The following is a 25,315-nucleotide window of genomic DNA, read 5'->3' as shown; positions in this document are numbered from 1 at the left end:
AAAAGTTATAACTTAATGCAGTTTAAAAATATGGCACCCAATGTAGGGTCTCGAGACTTGGCTTGATTTATTTTAAAAACAACAAAAATCAAAGACATCCATCTATAATGCATAACGCATTTACAATAGCCATGCAGTGAAATAAATTTTGAGCTGGAGCTGGTGTATCAGCAAAAAGAAAATAGGTGTCCTATTAATGATTTGTATTATTTATATTAACATCCATTTGGTCATTTAGTATATGTTCCAAAATGTCAGTTTAAACAAGATTGTCACAATCTGATTTTTCACCAAGACCAAAATTAGAGTGCATTGTTTGGGCAGTATGTAGATGTTTAGCTAGCTCTACTATAACCATTACTCCTGTATCTTGACGGCACAAGGCCTCCGCTTTCACACTGCAGATAATCAGATTGTTAAAATGACCTGACACAAATCAATCGGCCTGTGTACTGCACCCCTTCGCTTTCACCCTCTTATTACCTCTTTTGCAGTTTTGAAGAAGTGCATGTTGGTTTTTTTGTTCATGTGAATTTCACTCTGTGATGTTGGGTCTTATACAACTTTCTTTTAGATTATTTTTTGATTCCCTCCTTTTTGGGGGGGGGTTTCACAGTGAATAAGAATCAGTCACACTTTATGTTTCAAAATTAATTCAGTGGCAACCGGCAAAGTCAGCTGTTACATGCAAAACCAGAAAGAGGGAGGAGGCTTATGGGTAGTGTAGTCCAGTACAATAATTCAGCGTAGAATCATCATTCTCTTGTTAGCCAAGAGTAGTGTGTTTGACTCGTGTTCTTGCATGGTGAATCACTCTGATCGGCGATTATCAGGGGAAATCTCATCACAAGGATTAACAAGCTAAGAATTAACACTACTGGCGAAATACACTCAAACACACGTTTTTGTGGAAACGTTGGCTTTCTCTGCTCTACACTAATTTGTACACCATATAAATGTAAACTGTTGTGAAAATAAATGGCATATCACAAAATACATCGAAATGTTTCTGGCTGTTAATTGATTTCATAAAATATAGTCTGTTGTTAGTAGCAAGAAATGTCCTAATGAACTAATGAATGTAACTTTTAAGTTTTAAAATTGTTGTGGTAAAGTTGTATGATCTACTTATGGCCACTGAGGTTTAGGGGTGGACCTTCATGCTTAGCATTTCTCAAAAAAAAATCATCGTCCTAATTGTACACATTCATATGAAATTGCCAACTCATAAAATAGTTTTCTTATGAGATGGGGTTGGATATTAATATTTAATAAAATATGAGTCGAAGCTTTTTTGGCATAATTATTAAAGTCACGCCAAAACATTTTCTTCCGTATTGTGAGGTACATCTGATTATCAGGAAATATAGGGCAGGCACTTGGTTCTGTCCATTGGTTGTTGAGTGGATGGAGGTAGGGTGAATATTTATAGTTGGTCGTAAGAAAGGGCCAAGGTTTAAGCAGATAAAATGATGGAAGTAGTCCAACATTTGTCATCAAAAAAAACATTAATAAATAAACATGCTGACTTAACATTACAGATATAGTTAAGAAAATATGGTGAATAAATAAATAGTGGGTAAAATAAAGACAATTATGTAAACATTTTATAGAGATACAAAATCTGGTTTCAACTGATTTAACGAATAATTGAGATATAAATTGTTTAAATTTCAATAAGATATAATTTTAATTTTTTTAATTGAGATGTGGTTTTAAAGTAATACACCACTCAGTCAATCAACTGTGGTGCATATTAAATGCAAATAATAAAAAAAATTGGGACCTTAGGCAGGTTCCAAATCACAAAATCATTTATTCAACAATATACATGATACAGTTACAGACTAGTGTTACTAAAGTGCAGCATACTTAAACATTAAAGGAATAGTACACACAAAAAATGAATATTTTGTCATTAATTACTCACCCTCATGTTATTTCAAACCCATAAGACATTAGTTCATCTTCGGAACACAAATTAAGATATTTTTGATGAAATCCGAGAGCTTTCTGACCCCTAAAGTCATTATTTTAAGGGGTTTCTTTGAGCACAAGAATATTCTCGTCGCTTCATAAAATTACGGTTGAACCACTGATGTCACATGGACTGTTTTGTTGATGTTCTTGGTCTTCTTTCTGGACCTTGACCGTGGTAATACCCTTGCTCTGGGATTTCATCAAAAATATCTTAATTTGTGTTCCAAAGATGAATGAAGTTACGAGTTTGAAACGACATGAGGGTGAGTAATTAATGACAGAAATTTCATTTTTGGGTGAACTAACCCTTTAAATCAATTATAATGTTTTAGTCATTAGATCAGTCATGGAGTCTCTGCCTTTGGCAATGCTGCTAGAAGAGGAAAGACTGCTGGAGAAGTACAGGAGAAGACATGGAGGAGTACAATCGATAGGGGGATGAAGAGAGATGTGAAGGACTGCGGGGATAAACAGGAGGAAGACTTAATTCTCTTGACCGGATGTCCCCCCTGTCTAGCTTGAAGGCTTCTGATTTGATGATTTCCTTTTTTGGTTTAACAGACTCTTGTTGAGACGCAGCTCTGCTGTGCAAATGCCTGGATCTGTGCGGTGACACTGGGCTTCTGACGGCGACGGGTTTGCTCTGAGGTGGAGATGGTTTAATGGAGGTAATGGTTGCGTGTTGAGATGGCCGAAGGTGCAGGAGTCTCTTGCGCGGAGGTCGAGACCTGCTCTGACGTTCTTTACGAGTGTGGGACTTAGACTTTTTTCTCTTGGACTGCTTAGCAACTTTAGCTCGAGGCTTATGACCTTTTGGTCGCATCTTTTGCACAACAGGAGGCTGATTTTTATTGTTGGATGAGTGGTCTAGAACACTGGAGTGATTTGAAGTGCTAGATGTGGCATCCATAACTGCAGATTTTTGACTTGAAGCATGATCTAGGATTGTGGAGCTGTCATTCAGGACTCTGGAAGTGTGATTTGAATCGTCTGCTGTCTGGGTGATGGTATTGGTGAGCACACCGTCAGGTTGAGGACTCCAACTGATCATCACCGATGCAGGAGGCTCAATCAGGGAGGAAGGCGGAAGAATTGGTTTGGATCCTTTTTGTTTTTTTCTCTTTTTTGGTTTCTCTCTGTTCACAGGGTCAGGAGGCAGCAGCCCCCCCAACAAACCTTTAGCAGCAGCTCGTGCTAAAATATTCTGCACAGTTTCTACCTCTGCTGGGTCTTGCTGTTAGAAAGAAAACACACACATATGCATAGAGCAATATTACATATGGGGAGACTGGGGCTACTTGTCACAAAGGTTTTATCTATTACTATCAGTGATTAATAGCAGATTCCTGTAATGATAACCTTTGGAAGTAATGTTCAATTTAATTTTAATTTCAGTTGACTTGTATATTCATTGAAGTACAAACGTGACAACTAACCTCAGTGTATATGCAGTATAAAGTGCAAATGCAAGCTTACACACACATACACACACAAAAGAAGCTGCAGCCTTGTTTCTCTTGCTGTGTGTGGTCTTGTGTGGATGCTAATGTGATCAGACACATGTGTTCATTATTTAGTGCGAACCAGAGCTACGCTGCCAGTATTTAGGACAGCAATGCATCAAGCTCTGCATGAGAGCAGTGTGTGTGCGCACGTTTTTGTGATAAATGAGGACATAAATTTGTATAATGACAAGGGTATAACATAGGTATTACAAGGAGAAGGTGACTTTTCAGGACATTACCCCATGTCCCCACTTTTCAAAACGCTTATAAATCACACAGAATGGAGTGTATTGAAAATCTGAAATAGCACAAAGTTTCCTGTAAGGGGTAGGTTAAGGGGTAGGGTTGGTGTAGGGTTGGTGTAGAGCAATAGCACATACAGTTTGTACAGTATAAAAACCATTACACCTATGGGATGTCCCCACTTTTCACAAAAACAAACTCTACTCACAGACACTTCTTCACGCTTGTTTAGATATAAACACAGCATATGAATCACAGCAAATCATTATGGCTGTAAAAGTCCTATTATATATGATATAAAACCTGTTAGTCATTTGATTTTCTCTCGTTCCTTCTTTCTCACCTCTCTTTTCATCACACAGAGGAAACAGCCATTTGTGACGTCAGATGCTTGAGTTCTGAAAAACTTCTCTTCCTCATCATCCCATCCTGCACTGACCAGCCTGAGAGAAACACGGAGAGAGAGATGTTTTGCGTTGTAAATTCAATCCAACTCATATCCATTTTCTCATAACTCAAACATTCACATAATCCTTCCCCCACTTGCTTTTCTGTGGATTAACTGCTGTTTCCATGGATACAGCAACTTTAAATCCTTACAGTTAGTGGCGTGTGACAGGAAAGACTTAATGCTTGGACAGTGTGTGTGTGTGTGAGTGTGAGAGAGAGAGAGATGTGTGTGTACCTGAAGGGCACAGCTTTTGCTTTGCTGTCTGCGTTCTCAAGCGCTCTCTTCACAAGTCTTTCATTCTCCTCTGGATATACTGAGCATGTGCAGTACATCACAGCTTTCACCTTAGGAACTGCAGTTAATCAAGTCAGGTCATTATAACTCAGATGATGTGCAATAGTCAATATACGATTTATAAATATATTTTATACCATTCAAAAATTTGGGGTCGATAATATTTTAGCTGCATTTATTATAATTTTTTTTTTTTTTTGTAAAAACAGTAATATTGTGAAATATTATTACAATTTAAGATAACCGTTTTGTTTTATAAGGGTAATGAACCGAGAAATCAAAATTCCCTTGATATTTAGATATATAATGCTATAAAACGCTATAAAAACATTCTGTAAGTTTCAGAACTCAAAACTTTCTCGTTAGTCTAAAAACAGCTTATATTGAAGCCAATCTGTCAAAATGACAGCTTGTGGAATGTGCCACTTTATGAAGTAATAGTGTGGCTAAACACTGCCTCTGCAGAGGAAGATCAAGGCCTGCTTCTACATCACTGCCTGTTTAGCCCCGCCCACTGATTCGTGCATGTAGTGTAAATAATGAGAGGCGACCGCAGGTCTATGCAGAAACCAAACGATAATCGTAATTTGATGAACTTCATTTTTAATGAAGATCCAGACAGCATCAGTAAGAACTTGGCCCTTTGTTCACTTAGTTTTACCGCGGATTCGTTTACAAACAATGCACAATTCGACACAGGATTTTCAGAAAGGTTGAAGCTAAAAGACGATGCTGTGTCGACTATATTGGATCACAAGAGTGAGTAACTGTAATTATTGTGTCATCACTATTGCTTTGTCTGTTATTAGTGTGATATGTACTGAGTTAGCCAATCATAGCAGTGGGTGTTTACTTCCGAGTCAACAATTTGCCACACCTATTCAAACAGAGAGTTCTGATGAGGGGGGTTAAAACAAGACAGAAAATAGACTATTACTTCTACATTATGATGACAGTACGAAATAATAAAAAAGGCAGTTCATGAACCCTTTAATATATTTTAAAACATTATTTAAAATGCAATACATTTTTAGCAGCCATTACTCCTGTCTTTTCTTGATCAGTAATTTTGTCTTTTCTCTCACAAAATAAACTTATGAAGGTAATGCAGAAAACAATTTATTTGTTCTTGATAGAATTGATCAAGAAACATTTTTACAGAAAAATAAACAAACATATTTGTAATTGTTATGAATTAATTATTAGTAAATTATTTTTGTAGTATAGAGAGACACACATGCACACATGGATAAAAATTAGGGGTCCCACTTTATATTAAGTGGCCTGTACCTACATCAAAAATGAGTACAATGTACTTTGTAATTGTGTTCATATTGTATTGTAAAGTCTTTTGCAGATCCCACTCCCCTCTCTCTACCCAGTGCTTTCCTGCCACCTCTCTACTGTCCTATCCATTAAAGTCATAAAAGCCCAAAATATAACTACAATGTAAAAACATATGTACACAATAAATGCATTGTACCAATTCATTAATTTAAATACAAGGACATAGTAGCTAAGGCCACTTAATATAAAGTGGGACTAAATTAGGTTCAGTAAAGAGGGCGGAATAAATGCACAGAACCACATATTGCTTTCTCATTTTCATTTAGAGGGAGTTTTAAAACTACTTAATGTCACAGAAACAGGAAGTAAATGAATGTGTGTGTGTGTGTGTGTCTCACAGGTGAGTGCATGGTTGAGGTCTTGTTTCTGCTTGGCAACCAGTGTGTCCAGTTTACTCTCAGAGATGATTCCTTTAGATAGGCCATGCAGCAGCCCTCTGTCTGAATAAGAGCAGTATACGTTATATTAGTTTGCATTCATTCAATGCTCACCCAACTGCCACAATGAAAAGGAGAAGGTCTCAAATATAAAACCATGCATTGCTCTACCTCCACTCTCATCGAGGATAAACTCAACAGGGTTACAAAGTGCTGACACAGAACACTTTGGGAGCAACACGATCACCCGAACCTTCTGAATACGCAAATCCCATTCATTAAGTTCACTGAAATACTCAGACATCAGTTTCACATCTATGGAAAAAAAAGAAAGTAAATACCTGAGAATCAATACTTCACTACTGGCCAAACAAAGGACAAAGGACTTTATTACGGTACGTAGATATCACTCATGAATAAGGTTCAGCAGAATAACACTTACTTTTGCAGGCAGTAGAGGTTAGGATGGTTTGTAATTCATTGTTGAAGGTGGAGACATTAAGGACCCCACATACATGTACACAGCCAGAACAGGCAGCGGCCTGGACAGCCACGTGAGCCACGGTCAGAGCAGAGAAAGACCCCACCATCAGAACGTCTCCATTCTTCACCAACAGCGGGCGAATCGCACATGCTGCCAGACTGCGAGATTTATCCTGTATTCATACACACACATTAAACCTGGATATGGATTTGCACTGATGATGCTTGCGTGTCTGTGTGTCTTTATTACCTGTATTATGAGTGTGTGTTCTGTCACTAGGTTGGTTTTCTCCAGTTGTTTTGAGAGCCGTCTGGGAAACAGCAGTACATTGGAACAGTGTTTGTCCTTACAGAACACATTTCCTACCAGGGGCGTTTGTGAGTCGACCTGAGTAAAGCCTGATGTCTTCAGAGTCTCACATACATTTTCAATGCTGAATAAATTGTAATACAAACACAATATTAGAGGTGTACATATTAAATAAGGAAAAATACATTTGTGTATACATAAATACATATGCAGACACACACTACCTGGCTTTGAGGGTGTTGACCCAGGCATAGAGCGGTAATGTTTGTGACCTTTGTTGTTTAATCCTCACAACTGGTGGCAGGAAACTGTCAACTGTCAGCAAATTCTGTTTTATTCTGTACTGAGCCAGTGAAGCTTCCAGTTTGGTCTTGAACCTGATATGTACACACAAACATACAAGCACCATTTTTAAGGTCCAAGAATTATGGAACATCACTAGAGGATTAATAATGTAATGTAATTGAATTTAATTTTCAGGACAATGTTGCAGCCCTGAAAAAAAAAAAAAGGTCTAATCTATGGAAACACTGTGGGGGGAAAAAGGAAATAAAGCTGGAATTTCACAACAAAAAAGAAAAAAAAAAGAAGAAAAAAAAGAAAAGCCAGTTGCAAAGGTCATATTCCAAATTTTAAAGTCACTCACAACTGGGAGACAAAGTTGCAACTATAGGAATTATTATTATAAACTATTAATCTTAAAATATTTTAAATATTAAAATATTTAATAATTTTTAAATGTTATAAATTAATTATTAGCATATTTTTTTTGTAGTATGGAAAAAGAAAATATGAAAACATGGATAAAACAATTGGTTCAGTAAAACAGCAAAAAAAAAAAAAAAAACTTTTTTTTTTGCGCTGCAGAACTCAACAAAATCACAAACTGTTTTTGCATTCATGAGTTTTAATGTACAGAAATTCCATTTCCACCTTACAGTAAAAATGATATGACATGAAATGATATGTTAAAAAAGGAAATGAAGTCAATAAAAAAAAAAGTAAAAAAGCAACAAATGAGGTCACATTACAAAATATAAAGTTACAACTGAGAAAGAGAAAGACATGTATGAGAAATAAAGTCACAATTTTGAGAATTGAAGATGCAAATACATCTTTTTTTATACTCTAAGGCAGAACAAGCTTTAATTGAAATCTCTGAATTTATATATATCAAACTGGTATTTTGGGCAATTTAAGACATTGCTGAGGTCATTTCTGAAACTGAGGATACTTAAGCAAAGGTCTCAACTTGCTCTCTAATTAATCTCATTACTGTCTAGGAGACACAGGTGAGATTTTTCTTTCCATGGGTTTCAAAGAACATCATTACTGTAAGTCTAATTTAATAAAGAATGAATGCATTTTCACAGGGCAGATCTGCTCGTACTGACCTACAAAGGCTGTCCTCCACTCGTCTCACTTCCTTTATTAGTCCCTCTTCTGCTCTTTTCATTGGCTCTCTGGGCTGGAACTTCCTGTCCAGGAGGTCATAGAGTATGACCACCACAAGAGCCATAAGATCATCTGGCTGAACATACACACAAACTCACCCATCAAACACAAAGTCAATCATGATATCAAGATAAAAGGGCAGATGTCAGTCATAACATACCCACCATTTGCTGAGAACGGTGAAAGTAGCTGTCAATCAGGATCTCCTCCAGAAGATCTTGGTCTGTGATGGTAGGAGAAAGTTTAGCTTTAGTAAATGAAGTTGAGCAATACTGATGCTATTATATCACTGCTATACTGCAGTGGATAGTTGTAATACAACAGCATAATATGAAGAGTTAAAGTGGGCAGCAAAAAGCTCAAGACTCAAAACGAGCAAAAAACTCAAAGACGTCTGCTCCAGAGATCCTAAAATACCCAACCGCAAAATTGATGTGTGAGAGTTACATCCATTTTGCTGAGATATGAATTTAAAAATAGCTGAATTCCAACTCAGACTTGCTTACTAAATCTAAAAAACAAATGTGAACTGAATTTAAAATATTTTTCCCCATTAAATCAATCCTGTCTATTTTAAAATAAAATATATATATTATTAAAAATGAACAGCTTTCATGATGTCTTTCAAAACTTTTGATGAGGAAAATTATTGAATTATATGTTTTAAGCATAGATCCAATAATTTGTTTTAGATTTAAGCTCAAAACAAAACAAAAAATGATAAGTACTATAAAATAAAAAAGCTCCTTTAATATATTGAATAATACATTAGACCGATAAGCTTTTGTCGGATTTTTCCGAATTGCATACAAATATAACTAATTTGTTGTTTTTGTGTTTCTGGATGATAGAACTGGCTGCAAGTATAAACTGACCTCATGCTTACAGTTCAGCGCAGCCATTAAAGTCTTACAGCAGTCAGTTAACTGATGTCTGACCTGCTCACTAAAAGCAAATAGATGTCCTTAAAAAAATAAAAGAGTAAAAAAGCCTCCCTAAGCAAAAAGTTTAAGAGAGAGAGAGAGAGACGTGTGGGGAAGATAAGCTACAAGAAGAAACTCAACCAGAATGTTACCAGACATTCCCAAATTATTGATTCAGGACCTCAGTAATGGAAAGAAGAGGGGGTAGGCAAGGAAAGATGAGGTCAGAGGAGAAGCAATGACAGGAAACATGGAGAGCGTGCAGCTTTGCATGAACCACAAGCCAAAAGTCAGTATTCAAATTATTATCTTTATCTTCTACGATCTTCATTATCTTCCAATTTTCTGATATGAAGCTTCGTAAACAATACAAAACATATTTTGGTAACACTACACTATTAGTTAAAACATAAACACAAACTAACAATGAGCAACACATTTGTACAGTATTTATTAAGCTTTCTTAATATTAGTTAATAACACAAAAGTTCATTGTTAGTTCATGTTATCTCAGGTCCATTAAATAATGTTAAAATATATATTAGTAAATGCTGAAATTATCATTAAGTAAGATTTCTAAGATTATTAACAATATGTTGAAAATATTCTGTGATATTAAATGTTGTTTTTTAACTTAATTTAAGATTTAATTTGCATCAAGCAGGGTTATCTTAATGTTTGTTTCAACAGAGACCAACCTACAACATTATAAAATGGAAAAGCTCTCCTCTTCTGTACTGAAGCACAGGATAGGATGAAAAATTGAATTTTGGGTACAGTAATATACGTTTATGACTCTTCATCTGTTTCCAACTACACCTTTGAGTCATGAGGAACTGAATAATTGATGTTAAAGATTTGTGGGCCACAAAAAGAATGACATCAGTGACCACAGGGTCATTAACGGCAAAAACAATCAAGATGAACCTGGACACATTAGATTCTTGTGCCTTCTTAACTTCTTTTTTATCAACACTATCTTCATGATATTTACACTCTTACCCAAGGCATATTTATAGAGTTTAGATCATGCAGGTAAAACCGACTTGAATGCTAGAATGCTGAAATCTTTAAAGGAAACGTAATGTAATACTTAAAAATCCATATTGGCCTGGGTTTATTTTGTCACTCACATTTCAGAGTGTTAAACGCCAGCTCATACGCCCAGTGCTCATTCGTCTTGGTGTTGGCATCACTGTCGTCAACAACCCCAGAATCTTCATCGCCTTTAGAACTGATGCTCCTATAGCGAACGAGTCGGTGTGCGAGGTCTTTCTCCACATGAGTTTTCTGGAAAATAGCTGCAGCATGAATGTACACAGAGTCTGGGAATCCCAAAGGCATCCCCTCTCTCTCCATCTTGTTCGTTTCTGTGGGCACTGCAGTGACCCGCTTTTTAAGGGACTGAATACATACTTTTCTCATAGGGCCCTTGGGAGAGACTGGAGTGTGTTCTTTATTCTTAGGAGCTGATTCTTGATCCAGCAAGTTCAGTGATGTGACGTCTGGTAGATCTGAGTCCAGTGTGGAGCGAGTGAGTGTCTGTTTAACCATTCTGATAGAGCCAAATTCTGTAAAAACACACTGCATTTGTGATTATCATAGATCAATTTAAAGTATTATTTTACATGCATTATTTAGTTCAGAGGCTTTCAACTAGGGTCAGTACATTTGACAGTATAAAAGCCAGTTATTTAACTTGTAAACAACATGTTTTCTCACACAGTATAATGCAGTCTTTACATAAATCAAACTACAGGGATCATCTGAATTAGTCTATTTGAAAATATTTTTCGTATACACAGTATTTTGACTCTGTATGTTAAATAATATGTAGTATACAGTTATATATGAATATACAGTTGGGCCCAAAAGTCTGACACTACTAGAACCTTAAATATTTCTTACTTATTTTACATAAAAACATTTATTTCTGTCTTTATTTTCTTTCCTGTAACTATTTAGATCAAAATTTGAATCCAAGATAGTAGACTTTTTCAATGTAGGCTTTTTTGAATCCACTGTACATAAATTACTGTCTAAATGTTTAGGGTCCATGTGACTTTAACAAATTATTTTATTCAGCAAAAGATGAAAAGTAATCAGAAGTGACAGTGAAGTCCTTATGAAATTTATTTTCAACAAAGAATCCTGAAAAAATAATTGTGATATTAAGAAATGTTTCTTGAGCAGGAAATCAGCATATTAAAATGATTTATGAAGGATCATGCCACACTGAAGACTGGAGTAATGGCTACTGAAACTTCAGCTTTGCCATCACAGGAATAAATTACATTTAATAAAATAAATAAAATAGAAAACTTAAATTCTAATAATAATTATTCACAATATTACTATTTTTAGTAAATTTTAGTTTTTGCTGCATTTTGTAAGCATACTAGACTACTAGTTTTGAACGATATACAGTCTCACACCAACCTGTGACATAGCAAGAGTGCAGAAACTTAAATATTTCACCTTCATTTTCACTTTGAGTTAAAAATGTACTTTATTTTAACCTTTATTTATTTTTTTATTTTTTTACATTTTTAAAATTTGCTAATTATTGCCAGTTTAGAATTTGAAACGCACTTTCAAAATCTAATTAGTCAAAACTAAATTTTAATACATACCTCTCTTAATGTAAGCGCTGTCGGATCGGCAACAGGTAACGTTATGAATATAAGAACAGAATGTGAGAATTAGGAGCTCGCTCTCTCTGTCTCTCAGTCTCTCTCTCTCTAGCTCTGAGATCTCGTGTCACTACGACAACAAACACATTTGTTCTTGTCAACAGAGTGTGAATCTCTTTTCTACATAGTCACTCAGCTAACAGCAGCTCATCACTCCCCTACTCACGCACGCGCGCGCACACACACACACACACACACACACACACACACTGAATAAAAAACTGAATCGTACACTCACAGGTTTGAGTTAAGTAAGAGATGTTAAAGAAGATAGCACATATAGTGTCATATATGTTCATTTGTAATTGTGTTTGCTGTATTTCTTACCCATTCTTTACAAAACTGAGGTGGTGTTATTCACTAGAGTTTAGTTAAAGAACAGGGTATTGGCTTTAAGGGTAAACAGACTCCAGAGTAACGCTTAATTTCTGCTCATTTGAAACCCTCTCATGCCTGACGCACGTCGGCTCCAATGCGACACAATTAGCCTGACGTTTGCATTCATCATGCTAAATGATGCATTGCTTTGGGCTCAAATCCGAACTAAGCCCAGTCTCCCTCTATTACCCCCACATTAGCACCGAAACAAACTCAACATGTCTCCTCTATGTCAGAAGCTTCTAGGCACTTCAAAGAACTAATGATTGTTTTAGTCTAAACTTTGACAGCCAATCAGCCGCTGAGTCTATTTAAGCCCCACCCAGACATCACCTGATTGGTCTATGCTGTTATCAATTGACTTTTAATTAGTGATGAGATCTGCCAATCTCTTTGAAAGTAATCCTTTGTTGCTTTAACTCCAGATTAGTGCAACAAACACAGTGGAAACATGAGAGACTGTCTAATTAATAATGTGTGTGGGGTGTGTACACTTCCGTGTGTGTCTGTGTGCTGAATTAGTAATGTGAAGAAATACACAGCTTCTTTTTTTTTTTCTCATTAACCCACATGTCAGTGCCTCAGGGGCAGATCAGTGTCTTTAGACGTCTATTAGATGTCTTTAAGATGTTTATGATTTAGAATGTATGTAAAACTGACATCTTACAGACATCTGTCAGACGTTTATAGACAGCAGATGCTTTCCTGATCAACAGATCTTTAACAGACATCTTGCAGACGTACTTGTGCTATCTGGGTTAGGGGTTAGGACGATTCACCCGACGATGGGGTGGGCCCTCCGAGGGGGAAACGTGATTTCTACCGAGGGAAACACTAGAGCCCTGCATTCCCTGGGCTTCGATCGGGCCAATTTTCACGTCATAGTTCAGACGCGGGCCGGGCCTCGGGGCTGTTTTAGGCTTCTCCTTATTTTTATATTTTAGACATCCATCAATTAGTGATGATAAAAATTGCCGCGCTGGTGGAAACAACACGAGACCGTGCTGCGACTGTGAAGAGCGGCTCGACGGTGTTTAGTGTCGCGCAGCAGCAGCAGAGAGGTTTAATGTTTAAACATTGTTATATGCTTGAACTGTTTTAGTATATCTAAATTAGTATATCTATTTAGTATATTTTAGGCAAGTCATGATGATTTGAGAAGGCTAAATTCATCAAACATAAGCTATGATCAGCCTGCCGGTCTGCCGCTGGCTGCTTGGTCGTTACTTTAAGAAAAAATAAACTTATTTAACAAACAAAAAAATGCTCCAAACGTTTTTCTAAATGAACTTAATAAAAAAACGAAACGAAATTTCGAAAGTTTGCCATTACATACAAAACTGAATTATTTTAATAGCTGAAACAGTATAACACGATCGAGATTTCGACCGAGGGGGATTCTACCGGAACGTGATCTGTACAACAACACCCCCACCTGCAGGGCCCGAGTGATTATGCGGTCCAGGGGGCCCAGGATCCGTAGCGGCGCCCCTGCCTCCACGTCCTGCGCTTTAGCTTCCGTTCTCCGCACAAACTATTGGATGCAGCGCACATTTATCTACGTTTAACCTTTAAACATTGTTGCTTGAACTGTTTTAGTATATCTATAGATTTATTTTAGGCAAGTCGTGATGATTTGAGAAGGCTAAATTCATCAAACATGGCTATGATCAGCCTGCCGGTCTGCCGCTGGCCGCTTGGTCTTTACTTTAAGAAAGAAATAACTTGTTTAACGTACAAAAAATGCTCCAAACGTTTTTCAAAATTAACTTAATAAAAATAAATAAATAAATAAAAAACGAAAAAAAAACGAAATATAATCACTTTGCCATTACATACAAAACTGAACTATTTTAATAGCTGAAACATGAGCGTTTTGGGAGAAGGGCTCGGGTCGGACTCGGGCCGGTAATTCTCATAAGCTGTCGGACACGGGCCGGGCCAGGGCCTGAACATCTCGGGCCAGGGCCGGGCAAGGGCCTAAATTTGAGGCCAGTGCAGGGTTCTAGTTTTCACTTTAACTTTAAAGTTCTAGTAATTTGTGTTTTTGTCATTTCTATTAGTTTTTATTCATCTTCCCCCCAGTTGATGTTTTTTTTTTTGCAAGTAACATTTTAATGTAAAAGTACAAAGAAAAGATTTCCAACGTTTTCACTGACCATCTTAAATGTATTTTGTAAATATAAACAATTTTTGATTTTAATGATTTCACTATTAATATTAAATTCATTTTGTCACAGATTAAATAATTGAGGAGATTTTATTCAGGTAGATTCCATTAAAAAAAAAAATCAAGCCTTAAAAACTACTAAAAATAAATAAGAAAGATAAGAAAAATAAGAAATAAAAGTAATCAAATAAGCATGTGTCTTATTCTAAACTTCTGAAACATTAGTGTCTTAACACATATGTGTTTGTGTGAAAAAACAAACAAACAAACAAACAAACAAACAAACAAACAAACAAACAAACAGATGTAACCCCCTTTTGTAATCATTCCCATTTTCATAAGTAACTGTACTTTAATTACACATTTTTTCTCAGTAACTGTTTACAGTTAGATTTATTTTGTAATTAAATTGTATAATTCCGTTACATGTAACTAGTTACTCCACAACATTGTTTAGTGTGAAACAAACTGATTATAATTAATTGAATTGATTGTGACATTGCATATTTCACAAATAAGAGGGCAGGTTACTTAGGTCTTAGTGACTAAACAGAAGGGGAGTATAGGAATAACACATTTTGCAGGGTTTCTGCAGGATGTTTAAGCTCAAATTTAAGACTTTTTTTAAGACCTGCACAAATAAAATTAATACCATATGAGCGGGGTAGGACAATGTCTATAGTACCATATTAAACTGTAAAATGACTGTAAAAAGCATAATTTACAATTCAGATACAAGTTTTTACAAAAAAAAAAAAAAAAGGTTTTATAAAATGATAAACTTTACATTTCAGCCTTTAAATCATTTTTAAGAAAATGGATAAGTCAAAAGTATTAATTATTATATTGATTTAAATATTTATTATCAATAAATTATTATACAGATTAAATAACATAAATTAGGGGTGTGCGATATAGACAAAAAATTATATCTTGATATTTTCTGGGATTTTATCGATAACGATAATTAGACAATATTTTGCCGACTGTGTTATTGTGCTGGTATCTTAAAGATTACCGTGGACAGCTGACTCCTGGATCTTTTTGATATTCTTCATATTCTGTGTTGTCAGTTCACATCTTTTCCAATAAGTTTTATGGGCATTTTTACCTTTAAGCCATTTTTTCTAAAAGTGTGCATCATCTTTTGAGTCAAATTCTTGCATTTGGACTGTTACCAAGCAAATGAAATCAGTATCAACAAAATGTATCTTTACAATGCATCTGAAGTGGTATTTAGATGTATTTACACACAGTTTAATGCAGCTCAGAGGGACATAGAATGCTAACCTGCAGTTACAAATGCATAAATAATGTTTAGATATTTGAAACATAAAACGTTGAAAACTGATGTATGAAATTATTTAAAAAAATGAAGATACTTTAAATGTGAAATTAAAACCGCCAGTAGGTGGCAGCATCACTGTTAATAAGTGAATCATTGCGATTGAACCGAATCATTTAAACACTTGATTCATTCAGGAACGATACACCTTCATGTTGCTCAGAGACGCAAAACAGTGCTGTGGCTGTGTTTGGAATGATTTTTGTTGGCGAAATAGAGCCAAAAGCAGGAAATATGGTGTCTAAAACGTAAGTCTCTTAACATTAACTTCTTGTTTATTGAACTGTTGCATAAAATCGGCACTCTTCGTGTGATATTAACTATATGAAATGATAAATATAGGCTATACATTTTCTGCCCCTGTATCTTAAATTATGTGATCATTCTAAACGTATTTTAATAGACTGAATCGTGCAGTGAAAGAAGGCACTCATATGCGCACTAGTTTAACCAGTGTTAACTGATTCATTCTCTGACAGCAGATGTCACGTTTGGCAGAAATATAACTCTTGTCCCGGTAACGGCAGAACACAAAGCAGTGCAGCAACAGACTTTGAACGTGCAGCGCTCATGTTTATTTAATAAAATCATAGCTTTTTGAAGTTTAATCGTCACATTCAGCCATATTGCAATTCTGGTTCTCCCGTCTCCAAATTTAAGACCTCTTGAAATCACAATTAAGACTTTCTTGTACAATTTAAGACTTTTTAAGGCCTTAAATTTGCTACAACTAAATTTAAGACTTTTTAACACCCCGCGGAAACCCTGTTTTGGGGTTTTTTTTATTCAGAAAATATCTAGCCTAAAGCTTTTAAACCAATGATGTTGGGACAGTTGCCATTATGTTACTATTTGGTTTTATGTGTTTTAAGTGGCATTTACCATGTTGCAATGTTATTACTAGGTATTCTGGGTGATTGCTAACTGGGACAAGACAGAAGAGCCCGCCACAAAGTCTTTAATACTTTATTACCTAGATATAATCCACCACGTGAACATTGAGTCAGAGAGCAAAGTCAAAAATCTCATCTCTTTCTCTTTCAAACATGATTTGATGTATCACTCATCTCTGGCAAAAACAGTATGATACAAAATTGAATACTTAAGTTTTAAACAAGAAAAAAATCAAGAAAAAATTGCATTATAACTGTGGTATACAAAAGCAGTTTAAATCTTCTTCTAATGCACATTTTAACGACAGTTATGGCAAATGTGTGCTGGATATCCATGAGCTAATTACATCAGAACATGCAACTGACCCACATTTCTCTTGGCCTAGATGATGCTGTAATGTGATGCAAACTGGAAAATCCCACACTTTTTGTAATGTTGCAACCAAATCAGACCAGAAAACAACACTAAAGCTTAGATAACTGGTTATTGCATGACTGGTTATTGATCAATTGTGAAAAAAAAGCATAATATTCTGCTACTGTTTTTGAAGGTATGGTCTTACTATAGCGAGATTTACTATAGTAATTTTAAATACTCTTCAATACACTTAAATAGTAAAACACTTAAAATAGCTCTTCATGAAATCTTTGATGGAAGATTCAAGTTTCTCAAACTTTGACAAAATATTTTGAAACTTGGCATTTATATAGAAAAATGTATATTCATTTTAAAAATGCCCATACAGATTTATTTTCCAGATCTAAAAAAAAATTACACCACAAAATTGGGCATCCTCAAATATCCAGTGGAAACCCTGGCTCTTTAAAAAGTAAGTAATCTTTAGCAAGTAAGAAATCTTTAGCAAGCAAGATTACATTTTAAATAATCTTGAGGCCCTCAAATGGACCCAGGACCGTGGATGTAATCCACTGTTCTCAATTTGCATCTGAGCTTCACCTTATTTTATTGACGTGGATATTGCCTTCCTTTTTGAGTGTTCTTGTCATTTTAAAGAATTTTTAGCCATCACCCAGCATTGCACAATTCGTGCACAGATCTTGTGTTTAAGTTGCAACCTCCAAGCCTTAATACTAAGAATAAATGGATGCAAAGTGGTCTAATGTTAGAACTACAGTGGGGCAAAAAAGTATTTAGTCAGCCACCAATTGTGCAAGTTCTCCCACTTAAAAAGATGAGAGAGGCCTGTAATTTTCATCATAGGTATACCTCAACTATGAGAGACAAAATGAGAAAAAAAATCCAGAAAATCACATTGTAGGATTTTTAAAGAATTTATTTGCAAATTATGGTGGAAAATAAGTATTTGGTCAATAACAAAATTTCATCTCAATACTTTGTTATATACCCTTTGTTGGCAATGACAGAGGCCAAACGTTTTCTGTAAGTCTTCACAAGGTTTTCACACACTGTTGCTGGTATTTTGGCCCATTCCTCCATGCAGATCTCCTCTAGAGCAGTAATGTTTTGGGGCTGTCGCTGGGCAACACGGACTTTCAACTCCCTCCAAAGATTTTCGATGGGGTTGAGATCTGGAGACTGGCTAGGCCACTCCAGGACCTTGAAATGCTTCTTACGAAGCCACTCCTTCGTTGCCTGGGCGGTGTGTTTGGGATCATTGTCATGCTGAAAGACCCAGCCACGTTTCATCTTCAATGCCCTTGCTGATGGAAGGAGGTTTTCACTCAAAATCTCACGATACATGGCCCCATTCATTCTTTCGTTTACACTGATCAGTCTTCCTGGTCCCTTTGCAGAAAAACAGCCCCAAAGCATGATGTTTCCACCCCCATGCTTCACAGTAGGTATGGTGTTCTTTGGATGCAACTCAGCATTCTTTCTCCTCCAAACACGACAAGTTGAGTTTTTACCAAAAAGTTCTATTTTGGTTTCATTTGACCATATGACATTCTCCCAATCCTCTTCTGGATCATCCAAATGCTCTCTAGCAAACTTCAGACGGGCCGGACATGTACTGGCTTAAGCAGGGGGACACGTCTGGCACTGCAGGATTTGAGGCCTTTGTTACTTTGGTCCCAGCTCTCTGCAGGTCATTCACTAGGTCCCCCCGTGTGGTTCTGGGATTTTTGCTCGCAGTTCTTGTGATCATTTTGACCCCACGGGGTGAGATCTTGCGTGGAGCTCCAGATCGAGGGAGATTATCAGTGGTCTTGTATGTCTTCCATTTTCTAATAATTGCTCCCACAGTTGATTTCTTCACACCAAGCTGCTTACCTATTGCAGATTCAGACTTCCCAGCCTGGTGCAGGTCTACAATTTTGTTTCTGGTGTCCTTTGACAGCTCTTTGGTCTTGGCCATGGTGGAGTTTGGAGTTGGACTGTTTGAGGTTGTGGACAGGTGTCTTTTATACTGATAACGAGTTCAAACAGATTCCATTAATACAGGTAACGAGCGGAGGACAGAGGAGCCTCTTAAAGAAGTTGTTACAGGTCTGTGAGAGCCAGAAATCTCGCTTGTTTGTAGGTGACCAAATACTTATTTTACCGAGGAATTTACCAATTAATTCTTTAAAAATCCTACAATGTGATTTTCTGGATTTTTTCCTCATTTTGTCTCTCATAGTTGAGGTATACCTATGATGAAAATTACAGGCCTCTCTCATATTTTTAAGTGGGAGAGCTTGCACAATTGGTGGCTGACTAAATACTTTTTTGCCCCACTGTAGCTTTTAAGAATTCACAATATGTTACTTTTCTAATAATGCAGCTCTTCACCACAGACTAACCACCTGTTAAACAGAAAACATCAATTAGTTTGGCTTTATTTACTGCAAACCAGTAATTCTACGTCACTACTGACAGAATCAATACGCTCTTTTGACACTGATCATCAAACTTAGCCTTACTGCCCTCCACAGGACACACAGGAAGTGTGCACATGGCAGGAGGAGAAGTCCTCAATGAATTTGCAAATGTTAAAACACACACACACACAAATAAAAAATAAGTCAAAATAATCCTTACAAATATTTCTAAAAAAAAAAACTGGGTTTAATTGAGGTTGAATAAAAAAATTTTCAAAATATTTTGCATGTGACTTGCATTGTGACAAGTCATTCAGAATTAGGTCTATATGTCACTAAAAAATGTTCCCGCTCTTAAACTAAAAAAACAATATGATTCCTACTGAGAGCAACAAAAGGTACAAAAATATCAGACACATCACATTTTCTGTTTTCAGTCTCAAAGTTGCCATGTTGTGCACTATCACCGGGGAGGGAATCCACGATGTGGGCCTCCACGGCCTCTGAATCCACCTCGATCTCCACGGAAGTTTGGACGATTTCTCTCCCGACCCCGATCGCCTCTTCCCGCAGCGGGACCACCTCGTCCTCCACGCGGTGCACCCCCACCTCTCTCTGCCATGGATTTAGGAGGTGGGGATTTGGGACGGAGTCTCTCGATTTCTTCAGTACAACCAGACAAGTAAGAGTTGGGTTCACTGAAGTGGGAGGCATAAGCTTCTGCATTAAAGTTGCTATTGGTCAGCGTGGGGCCCACAGTCAGCCAACCTGAAAAAATGCGTAACATTAGATCAGAGTAACCCTACATGCCATTCAAAAAAATGTAGTTTTTAAGAAATTAATACTTTTATTCCGCACAGATACACTGATCAAAAGTGACAGTAAAGACATTTATTATTTGACAAAACAATGACATTAAAATTAATTATTTTGAACTTTTTATTCATTAAAAAAATCCTGAAAAAAAGTATCAGTTTCTACAAAAATTTTAAGCAGCACAAAATTTTCCAACTGTGACAATAGAAAATGTCCCTTGAGCAAAAAAAAAAAAAAAAATCTGCATATTAGAATGATTTCTGAAGGATAATGTGATGCTAAAGACTGCAGTAATGGCTGCCAAAAATCAGCTTTGCCATAATTGGAATTAATTAGACTTCAAAATATATTAAAATAGTAAACAGTTAAATTATTTTATTATTAATTATTTATTTATTTATTGTGAAATTAATATTTCACAAAATTACTGTTTTCAATGCATTTTAATAAAAAAAATGCAGCCTTGGTAAACATAAGAGACTTCTTTCAAAAGCATTTACAAAAATCATACTGAGTACAAACTTTTTTGTGCCAACAATGTTTTATAACAATAGTGTATATTAATATAATATGACATAATTATACTACCTTTCCTGTCAATCTGTTTTCACTTTTTAACTTCTACTTCTAACTTCTACTTTTGCATTTTGCAGAATATAGCATACGAGGACCATATGAGGGTGAGTAAATAATGATAACTTTTAGGGTGAACTATTTCTTTAGTGGAAACAAGCCAAGATCTAACCTGGCCTGATAGTGCTGTCCCTGCCAAACAGGTGCAGCCGTCGACGGCCCAAGCAGAAATGTTCAATGATGTGGAAAATCTCCACTGGCTTCTCAATATTGCCCATCTCTGGCTCCTCTGTAATGATCAGGTCTATATCCACATTAGCATGAATGAAATCGCCATCTGTGCTGCGTCTAACTGTGCCTTTGATACCCATTAAACAGTGCTCCTGAATGCACACACAAAAAGAGAGATGTCAGACAACAAATGGTTATTAATTAGTAGCAACATATTGTTATGGCTTGCCCATTGCTCTATCCAGTTAGGTGTCTCTTACCTTAGTTCTCTGGAACACTGCCTTAGGGTCCAGCGTTTTGGTCTTGCCAGGGTTGTTTTTGTTGGTCTTGATCCAACAAATGTCTTCACATCGCCTGAAGCCCCATTTCCTCAGACACTGATAGAGAAGATCGAAAGATATTAAAATATGCTTCCATGACTCATACGCAATGACTGTATGCAGCATTTTTGTTTATGTGTATGTCATTTACATTATCATGCGGCATTCAAATCAATGAAAATGTGCTGAATATTACTTCAAATCAAAACAGAACTCAAACACTTTCTTGAGGTCACAGATATATTTTGAGGATTACAGTTCATAATGTTGTAAATAATGTTCAGTTTCTTGCTTAGCCTAATCATTTTGCTTCATAAGACCTCAATAAAACGTCAGGAGCCACGGGTATTAATTTTGTGTTGCCTGATATGCTTTTTTTGACCAAAGACGACTGTTTCAGTAAAAAATCTTCTTTCCTGTTTTACTGAAAAAAAAATATCACCTAAATCTCAGATGGCCTGAGGGTAAGTAAGATAACAGCAAATTAAAATTTTTGGATGAACTACCCTCTAAGATTATGATTAGGGCAGGTGATATGTACAACAAACAGCAATATGCCACATTGTGAGATTTGTACCATTCGGCCGAGATCAAGGCCTTCTCCTGAACCACACCACAGGAATACAAAAGAGCGAATAGATGAGATTTCCTCTATGTTCAACTTCATGATCTATACCAGAAACAGGTACAAATTATAAAAAAAAAAAAAACCATGTAATTTATGAAATCAACTTCAATTGTATTCCAATGCACATTTTGAGAGACATCTGCAATAACTCACATCGTCCCAGGTCCAAAAGCGCTCGTTGGCAATGATGCCCGACTCTCTGTAATACTCCTCCAATGGAGGCTCTATCAGAATCACATCAAACTTACACTTCAAATCTCTCAGATCAAATGTGTCTGGATCTGCCTGCAGATACCTGACACACACACACAAACAAAAATGTATACATTCATAAATACATGCAAATGAGACATATAACAGACCTTAGTCACCATATAGAATTTAGCAGATAAAAACGAGGCTGTGAGGGATAGACTTACAGACTTTACACTGGCATGCACTGCATAAAGGTCCTAGATTGTGTGTAATTTTCACAACTGACACTTTTCTTTTCATTTTGTTTCATCTGCCAAACAATCGTATGTTGTTAAGCAACAGTACAATCCATTGAACGCATGTACTTCTATCCTTGGTTTCATCCTTATCGAAAATGAAATATGCCATTACCCTGACTAAGGTATATTAGACAGGTCTCAAGCATCTGCAAACATCTGTTCTATTTCGCATTGCCTGACATGTTTTCTTACATGGGTGGGGTGTTGGTGGCAGCAATAAACTCATCTTTCAGTCGGATGAGCTCTCTTTGTTTTGGGTACTCCTCAAATCTGTCAGCCAAACCTAAAGCACAACAAAACACACAGTTAACCCAGTCTCACAGCTGGGAAAGGAAGAAAAGGAAGAAATAGAGACTGGACCATTTACCTCCATCTCGGATAAAGTTCTGAGGTCTATGACCTGTGTCCACAAAGTGTTGGCAGTAATCATTGTGAGGATTTAAACTTTGAGTGCCCTGTGAAACAAAAAGTGACATTATCTAGAAAACAGCTTGCAATAACTTCATATTTGTTATTTTCATAAACGATCATCAACATAAGATGTAAGATTTTGCATGCAATTGTTATGTAAATCATATAATTTTGTGTTTAATTCTACCTTTAGAAAAGTGCTGGAGTCTTTGTACACCTCTTCATACGGTCCGCTCTCCTCCTGCTGCTGGGGCTCAACATCTTCCTGTAACACCATACAGCAGATCCAAGATCAGTTATCCACAGACTTGACCTATCAGATATATCAGAATTACAGCTGATCAGTGCTCACTAACCCTCTGCTCCTCCACATCCTCCTCTGGGTCTTCACCGTCAATGAGACACCTTCTTTTAGCACCAGGAACTGATGTGTCAAATGATGCTCTGCGGTAAACATAAGACACATTCCATTATTATTGTCACGGTTATGACTGGATATTGAAAGTAAAAGCATTACATTTAATCTATGCTTAGTGCAAATGTTGCCCTTTCATTACAGTTTTGCTCATTTCGAGGCATACAAGTCTCTAAGATACTTACGTATCTTATTTTCTATATTACAAACATGTTTTCTACCTGCACGTCTCTCTGGTCTCTTCGATCTCTTTTTGTTCATCTTTACTATTGAGAACAGCACCGATGCTGTCGGGACTCTCTGCGCCGAGCTGCAAAAACAAAACAGTAACTTCGTAAAGCAATCGCAGTACTCAGAACTCGCTAGTGTTATTTTGGCAATGCTCGCTAACACTCGCTTTGTGCAGGAAGCTGAAAAGTTCTTCACCTGTTGTGCAAGAAGCTGCCGCCTGAGCTTCTGTCTTTCACGTATTTCTTGCAACCGGCTGTTCATGTCGATAATATTTTACAGGGAAATAGCTCCTTATACAAATATTTGGTGAAAACAATAGTGCGCCAATAATTCATTGAAAACCTCAACGTGAGGTGCCGTCGCGCAGATTTGACATCATCGTGCTGCTGGACGCATGCTGTGACGTCGGCAAACGTTTGCTAATACTTTCTCACTTCTTTGTTATAAAACATTATGTAAATAAAGATTTATTACATTTTCTCCTTCTTTAGCCTATTTAAATTTGCGTATGTTTTATTAAAGCATTTATGTTGTGCAGAGGCTTCTATCACACGGAAATGCTATTTTTGGGCGTTTGTATTGTTTTGTAGTCTAATAAAGAGAAAAAATAGCCTAGACAGTAAGTGTTCAGATAAGATGAAAACACATGATCTCTGTGCCAATTCGGTCTTATTTATTCATTCATTCATTTTTTTATGGTCTGATCTATGTTTCTAAGATTTTATTTTATTATTATAATTTTTTTTTAAATTCTAAACTGGCCTTTTATTTTATTTTTTTAAAACTATTGTATAGGCTACAATTTATTTATTTTAGATAAAAATGAAGTAGGCCTAAGGATGTGAAATGATAATGACTCAAATCCCCAAGTTTCTCGGGAGAGTCATTACAAAACAGACTCCTTCTCCTCAGTGTGTTATAGGCTACTAGTATTCATGCGTTTGGGGTCTGAAAATTCATGTTTTTGAAAAAAAAAAAATCTTTATGCTCACCAAGGCTACATTTATATTACAAATACCGTAAAACAATAGACTTATATCATGAGATATTATTATAATTTAAAACAACTGTTTTCTATATTAATATGTTTTAAAATGTTATTTAGGCTATTCCTGTGATAGAAGTTGAATTTTCTTCATCCAGCTACTCCAGTCTTTATTGTCTTCAAATCCTTCTAATATGCTGATTTAGTGTAATATTTCTTATTACTATCATCAAAGTTTAAATCAATGATGCTTAATATAGTTTGTAATATAAAATAGCCTATAATAGTTAAATTACATTTCTTTTACTATAACTTTTGATCAATTTGATGCATCCTTGCTTAATAAAAGTATTCATTCCTTTAAAAAACCTTGAGCTTTTGAATGGAAGTGTGTAACTTTTTTTTTTTATTATTGCAAATTGTACACAACAACATCCAACAAGACACATCCACTATAAAATAATACAAGTAATCAACATAAATAATAATTATTATACTCACAACAGTAACAGCAACAATGAGGGAAAAAACACAAGGAGCAGGAATCAATAAGTATAAAAAGTACATTAAAATAAGTAGG

At 36.1% G+C, this 25,315-nt stretch overlaps 2 protein-coding genes across 5 annotated transcripts; both read right to left on the bottom strand.

The window, feature by feature from the left end:
* Nucleotides 1-1,958: 1,958 nt before the first annotated feature.
* LOC131544314 (putative methyltransferase NSUN7) lies at nucleotides 1,959-12,693 on the bottom strand. 4 transcript variants are annotated; one of them, XM_058782452.1, is made up of 13 exons: nucleotides 12,389-12,693; nucleotides 12,002-12,131; nucleotides 10,502-10,939; nucleotides 8,610-8,668; nucleotides 8,385-8,521; nucleotides 7,215-7,367; nucleotides 6,931-7,114; nucleotides 6,640-6,853; nucleotides 6,369-6,512; nucleotides 6,159-6,260; nucleotides 4,414-4,531; nucleotides 4,072-4,171; nucleotides 1,959-3,214 (listed from the first exon to the last, which is right to left on the bottom strand). In XM_058782452.1, the coding sequence occupies exons 3-13, from the start codon at nucleotides 10,920-10,922 to the stop codon at nucleotides 2,354-2,356; spliced, it is 2,493 nt and encodes an 830-aa protein (XP_058638435.1). In that variant the 5' UTR covers nucleotides 10,923-10,939; nucleotides 12,002-12,131; nucleotides 12,389-12,693; the 3' UTR covers nucleotides 1,959-2,353. The 4 variants fall into 4 exon arrangements, with proteins under 4 accessions (XP_058638435.1, XP_058638443.1, XP_058638449.1 ...); XM_058782460.1 differs by having other exon boundaries at nucleotides 12,002-12,018; XM_058782466.1 differs by lacking the exons at nucleotides 12,002-12,131; nucleotides 12,389-12,693 and having other exon boundaries at nucleotides 10,502-10,658; nucleotides 10,785-11,244.
* Nucleotides 12,694-19,527: 6,834 nt separating this feature from the next.
* On the bottom strand, nucleotides 19,528-24,158 carry mettl14 (methyltransferase 14, N6-adenosine-methyltransferase subunit). The gene is made up of 11 exons (XM_058778155.1): nucleotides 23,946-24,158; nucleotides 23,741-23,829; nucleotides 23,461-23,548; nucleotides 23,292-23,369; nucleotides 23,061-23,148; nucleotides 22,886-22,976; nucleotides 22,353-22,494; nucleotides 22,149-22,241; nucleotides 21,512-21,628; nucleotides 21,193-21,403; nucleotides 19,528-20,399 (listed from the first exon to the last, which is right to left on the bottom strand). Exons 1-11 carry the CDS (start codon nucleotides 24,009-24,011, stop codon nucleotides 20,095-20,097), a joined length of 1,368 nt encoding a protein of 455 aa, XP_058634138.1. The 5' UTR covers nucleotides 24,012-24,158; the 3' UTR covers nucleotides 19,528-20,094.
* Nucleotides 24,159-25,315: the final 1,157 nt, after the last annotated feature.

Source organism: Onychostoma macrolepis, chromosome 01 (assembly GCF_012432095.1).
Source record: "Onychostoma macrolepis isolate SWU-2019 chromosome 01, ASM1243209v1, whole genome shotgun sequence".
In the NCBI taxonomy this organism is placed as follows: Eukaryota; Metazoa; Chordata; class Actinopteri; order Cypriniformes; family Cyprinidae; genus Onychostoma; species Onychostoma macrolepis.
This window is presented reverse-complemented; position numbering and strand designations above follow the sequence as displayed.

Bases quoted from the DNA above. Each gene is read 5' to 3' on its own strand.
- LOC131544314 (XM_058782446.1), bottom strand. From the start codon at position 10,958: ATGCAGTGTGTTTTTACAGAATTTGGCTCTATCAGAATGGTTAAACAG. The intron at 7,115-7,214 runs GTAGTGTGTGTC...CAATTTATTCAG, and splicing joins GTCAACACCCTCAAAGCCAG to CATTGAAAATGTATGTGAGA. The intron at 4,172-4,413 runs GTACACACACAT...TGTTTCTCTCAG, and splicing joins GCAAAAGCTGTGCCCTTCAG to GCTGGTCAGTGCAGGATGGG.
- mettl14 (XM_058778155.1), bottom strand. From the start codon at position 24,011: ATGAACAGCCGGTTGCAAGAAATACGTGAAAGACAGAAGCTCAGGCGG. The intron at 23,149-23,291 runs GTAGAATTAAAC...TTTGTTTCACAG, and splicing joins ACTCCAGCACTTTTCTAAAG to GGCACTCAAAGTTTAAATCC. The intron at 20,400-21,192 runs GTTAGATCTTGG...GCATTTTTTCAG, and splicing joins GGACAGCACTATCAGGCCAG to GTTGGCTGACTGTGGGCCCC.